Source organism: Suricata suricatta, chromosome 2 (assembly GCF_006229205.1).
Source record: "Suricata suricatta isolate VVHF042 chromosome 2, meerkat_22Aug2017_6uvM2_HiC, whole genome shotgun sequence".
Taxonomy (NCBI): Eukaryota; Metazoa; Chordata; class Mammalia; order Carnivora; family Herpestidae; genus Suricata; species Suricata suricatta.
Window position 1 is genome coordinate 10558667 of NC_043701.1, and position 5828 is coordinate 10564494.

The 5828-nt window shown below is 38.6% G+C and overlaps 1 protein-coding gene across 1 annotated transcript in view; it reads right to left on the bottom strand.

Annotated features, from left to right (window-relative positions):
- The window catches only part of LOC115304662 (olfactory receptor 13-like), a 14668-nt gene that overhangs the window by 8433 nt on the left and 407 nt on the right, over positions 1–5828 (bottom strand). The window contains exon 2 of the mRNA XM_029954934.1: positions 5177–5693. Coding sequence (XP_029810794.1) covers positions 5177–5693 — 517 coding nt within the window. The remainder of the gene's footprint in view (positions 1–5176; positions 5694–5828) is intronic.

Consider the following 5828-nt stretch of genomic DNA (forward strand, 5'->3'; position numbering starts at 1 on the left):
AGGAGTCTAAGGAGAAACAGGGGGTCCCAGTGGGGCTTATTAGAACCTGCCTGAGGAGGGGCTTTCCAGGGCACGCGCCACCCAAGTAGGTCAACCTTGGCAATACTCCCTAATCTCTATCCTAAGGTGAGGAGATTCTACATCTAGTCCCTCAGGCCAGGGGGAAGAGAGAACCCTCTGGAAGGCAGCATCCCCTTGAAGCGTCCTGCTTTTTCTGGGATTGGAAGAGATTTCCTACCTATGATGATGTCATATTTATTTGCATCTTGTTTTCCTATACTGGGTGTAAGGGACTCAAAGTGTTATTTGAGAAATCGCTTATCAATCAAGCATGCAATTTACAAACTAATTAGTTCATTACAGTGTGATTCCTGGCTTGCTGGGGTTATCCCATAAACTTGGGGAAAACTGTTTACAATTATCAAGTCTAGTTTTATGTTTCAGGTGACTTGTAGAAAAATGTGGATATCTGGAAACTGACATATATAAGAAAAAAATAATAGCAAGCTAAAATTCTGAAAACAATAGGATTTTTCTCATTCATCACTGTATGACCATCATTTATAAAAAGTAAAACCTTTGAACTAAGACAATAAGAAAATTAAATATAAATGTTTATGATACCAAATAAACTTTAACTTTGGGATGCATCATCTCAACATTACATGCTTTCTAGTACAAAACAAGGTAACATTATTTTAACTTATGGACGGTTTCTACAAGTGGTCAGTGTAGCGGCATCTGGTTGGCCCAGTCCATAGAACATGCAACTCTTGATCTCAGGATCATGAGTTTAAGCCTATGTTGGGTGTAGAGCTTGCTTTAAATAAAAATGGTCAGGGGCACGTGGGTGGCTCAGGTGTTTAAGCATCTGACTCCTGATTTCAGTTCAGGTCACCATTTCATCATTCATGACTTTAAGCCCCATGTATGTCTCTGCATTGACAGCATACATTGGGATTGGGATTCTCTGTCTTCCTTTATCTATGTCCCTCCCCTGCTCACATTCACATGCTCATTCACTCTCTCAAAAATAAACAAACATTAAAAAGTGAAAATAAAAACTAAAAAAAAGTGGCTAGAGTAAAACATAAACATATGTAAAACATAAACATATATAAAGAAACACATAACATGATTTACTCTTAATTGCAATAAATATATTTTTAAATATTTATATTTTCTGTTAGCATCAGTCATTTTCTATAACCACCAATCTTAGAGTTTTCACAAGGTCCACCAGAATTTGGACATCATTTCCATTTGGAAGTAGAATAAAAATCAATACATTGATAATTTAAACACTTCCCAAAGTAAATTGCCTCAATAACTGGTTTGCAAAATGTTGGCTTTTTAATGTTTACTTGTTTCTTTTGAGAGAGAGAATGTGCGTGCAAGCAGGGAAGGGGCAGAGACAGAGGGAAGAGAGGGAGAATCCTAAGGCTCTGTGCTGTCAGCACAAAGCCGGACACAGGGCTCGAATTTATGAACCATGAGATCAGGACCTGAGCCAAAACCAAGAGTAGGACAGTTAATCGGCTGAGCCACCCAGGTGCCCGAACAAAATGTTGGCTTTTAACTGATGAACTGAGTGTCTGAGTCAAGGAGGAACATGTCTTCAGAAAGTCATAACATACATAATTAATGAAAAATAGAAATTGTTATTATCAATGTTTCACTTGGAATCTTGAAAACTGGGAAAATAAAGAGGCAGAACTTGTTAGTTTATTGAGCACAGCCCAAGGTATAGAAACTTCAGGTGTAGACATCTAGGTTCATGGTAAGAATAAACTGTGACCTATTGGGGGGAATTTTTCTACAATTTTGAAGAAACACCTTTCAGTATTATTCAGTTCCATTTGTTCTGATTCTAGGTTCTTTGAGCCATATATTAGTTTTTATTCATTTTTTGGATTTTTAAAAATAGAACTGGGCTGTTTTGGATAATGGGTATAGGTAGTCCTTTCCCTGGAAAGAAACAAAGATTGAAGTTTGCATTTGGGTTAACCATAATTATCTTGTGAGTTATGTGAGGGTCATTAAGTTCTCATAATTCTGATCAATTCCAGATTAACTGATAGAAAACTAGTTTTCAGATCTACCAAAGTGATGACCAGGACTAAAGCCCCCAACATTTTTTTTTCACAAGAAGTTGAATTGATTTTCCTTTTTTCCCTTTTTCTGGGATCTACTGGGCCACTGAAGACTGTCCATGTGGTCCTTAGTGCCCATATACTCCCAATGAAGAAGTCCCACACAAGAGAAGCACTGATACTAAAATTATGGTTCTATAGTCTGATCATCAGGATTTCCATAGAAAAAAGTAAACCAAGAAAGAAAAGTGTGCTTATTAAGGACTAAACATTAAACCCACACTCAAGAACATTTGAAATGACAGTTGTTCAATAATATAAAATACTTTGAAGCCACTGAGTAGTTACTTTTAACTCCTCAAAGTCCTAATTGTTCAGCAGAGTTTAACTCCACTAAAGCTTGATAGAACTTGTTTTTAGTTTACTTCAGGTTTTAATTTACAATTAAAACATTCCTACAACTGCTTAAAAGCTTTTACTTATCTTCAAGTTTAATGGTTTTTCAAGTGCCTGAGCCTTACCTATTTCCCGAAATACAATTTAAAAAATACAATTTGTAAAAGGTATTAATTTGCTGTATACACCTTAAAAACCATATTATAACCATGTTATTTTCTTCTAGCAGTAGAAAAAGAACTAATTAAATTGTAAAATGTAAAAACAAGAAAGTCAAATTTTTGCCTATTTAGCCACCATAGAATTTAGAGTGTTTTTTTAAAATTATTTATTCATTTTTACTTTCATAAGGAGGAAATCTTTGCAACTGCATAAAAAAACTCACTTAACCCTTTTTCTTTTGAGATTACAGCAATGCACATGGCATTCCATATAGAGTATGAGGAAACTGCTGTTTGTAAGGCTATCATTTGAAATTTGTTTATTTCAAGAATAACTAGTGAATAATAAATCATGCACTTTCCTTATTTTGCTTCCTTTTTAATCTTCAAAGAATCAACTAGCCCTTTGGACAGTCTATCTTTTATTCACTTCCCTTTTATCTATCATTCATTGTGAACCTTTCCTGTGAACATTCTCTTACAGAACATCTTCCATATCTCTTATTTTCTAAACACAACACAATGGAGAAATCTTTTTAGAGCTTCTACACTATGTAAGTAGTGGCTCTTGCAAATCTTCCCAGATTTCTGTAAGAAATTTGGTTTTATCTTTAAATTAAAAAAAATTTTAGGGGTGCCTGGGTGGCTCAGTCCATTAAGCATCTGGCTTCGGCTCAGGTCATGATCTCACAGTTCATAGGTTCGAGCCCTCCGTTGGGCTCTGTGCTTTTAGCTAGCTCAGGGCCTGAAGCCTGCTTCAGATTCTGTCTCTCCCTCTCTCTCTCTCTGTCCCTCTCCTGCTCACACTATCTCTCTCTCTCTCTCTCTCTCTCTCAAAAAAAATAAACAAAATGTAAACAATTTTTTTTGAAAAAAAAGAAAACAATTTTAAGTTTATTTGTTTTGAGAGAGGAGCAAGAGAACGAGCACAAGTAGGGGAAGGGGCAGAGAGAGAGGGAGAGACTCCCAAGCAGGGCTCCACACCATAAGTGCAGAATCTGAGGTAAGGCTCAAACCCATGAACTGTGAGATCATGACCTAAACTGGCACCAAGAGTCAGACGCTCAACTCACTGAGCCACCCAGACACCTGGTTTTATCTTTAAAATCAAGGAGAGAAAAAATAGATTTAGTATACTGGGTAAACAGGGGAATGTATAGTTTTTTAAATCTCAGATTTAGAAAATGATGAAGTAGAGTCAGCTCATCCCATGAGATGGATCTGGGAATGCTGCCCCAAGATGAGCAGAGCGTTGGCTTCGTTACCTCCAGATGATCCAGCACTGAAAAGGAAAAGGTTACCCTCACTCTCCTTACCCAATGGAAGCACACATCCTAACAGGCTGATCTAGGATATTGCACTTAGATCCTCTTTAGAGGCTCACCTTGCAGGAAAAGAATCATTTTGCTCTAGAAAGTGGTTATAGGAAGTATTCACAACGAGTCAATCAAAGTCAAGATTTCCTGCTCCTGGAAACCACAAATAAGTGATTTATGTGATCAAATAAGTTTGGAAAATACTAGCTAAAAATTGGAATAAAAATCTTCTTTACTGCAGAAATGTGTATAGTTTTCACTATGCTAATATGAATTGTGAGCTCTAAAGTAAGGAATCTCACATGCAGTAATTTTCAAACTTACTTGACCATAGAATTTGTGTTTAAAGCCCTCTTTAGAAGCTAGTGTTTTGAGAAAAATTTTGGGGAGGCATGAAGCTAGACCATAGCTTGATAAAGACATTATAAAGAGTATTGTTCTAGATCTGCAGCTTCCAAATCCTGGTTCATGGACCAGCTGCATTACAATTAGCTATTGATAATATTTTTAAAGTTTATTTATTTATTTTAAGGGAGAGAGAGAAAGAGAAAGCAGGGGAGGGGCAGAGAGTGAAGGAGAAAATGAATTCCAAGTAGGCTCCGCATTGTCAGTGCAGAGCCTGACATGGGAATCAATCTCAGGAACCATGAGATCATGACCTAAGCTGAAATCAAGAGTCAGATGTTTAACCAACTTAGCCATCCAGGTGCCCTGACAATATATGAGGACATAGATCTCTAGGATATATCCCACATCTACTCATGGTAATCTAGAGTTGGAACCTCTTGATACAATATCTTCCTAGGTCACTATTAACCCTGATGCCATAATATTTTCATAAGTCTCTTTCCATTCCCAGGACTCTTTTTTTAAAAAAAAAATATATTTTTTGAAAGATGGAGAGGGCAAGTCAGGAAGGCACAGAGAGATAGGGTGAGAGAAATCCCAAGCAGGCTCCATGCTGTCAGCACAGAACCCAATGTGGGGCTTGAACTCATGAACTGTGAGTTCATGGCCTGAGCTGAAACCAAGAGTCAGATGCTTAACTGACTGAGCCACCCAGATGCACCCCCAACACTCTCTTTAAGGCATTCTTCATTTCTAAGTTCCTAAGACTATAGATCAGGGGGTTGAGCATGGGATTGAAAAGGCTGTGAAACAGGAGGAGATATTTCTTCTGCTCCTTGGGGTTCCCATATCTGGGCCCAATGTACATTATAATAGCTGTGCCATAGAAAAGTCCAACCACACAGAGATGGGATGAGCAGGTAGAAAAGGCTTTTCTTTGACCTTCCCCAGACTGGATCCTAAGGATGGCACAGAGGATGCACACGTATGAGATTACAATTGAGGAGAAGGGTCCCACGAGTACAGAAATTGCCCCAGCCAATACCATAATCTCATTGATGTGTGTATCTGCACAGACAAGTTTGAGAACAGCCATGATTTCACAGAAAAAGTGATTGATTTTCTGAGATCTACAGAAGGGTAAGGGTAGAAGTAATATGAGATGAATCAAAGACAGAAGGATTCCAAAGGTCCAGGAAATCACCACCAGCATGATGCAGACTCTCCAGCTCATAATGACAGAATATCGAAGCGGGTGACAGATGGCCACATACCGATCATAGGACATCACCACCAGGAGAAGACATTCTGTGACAGCAAAAGTCAAGAAGAGAAAGGTCTGTGTCATGCAGCCAGCAAAGGAGATGGGCTGGGCTGGCCTCAGGAGGTTTACCAGCATCTGGGGCACCGTGTTGCAGGCATAGGCTATGTCGACGGTGGCCAGGTGGGAGAGGAAGAAGTACATGGGGCTGTGCAGTCTGGAGTCCAGCCAGGTGAGCCCCAGGATGAGCCCA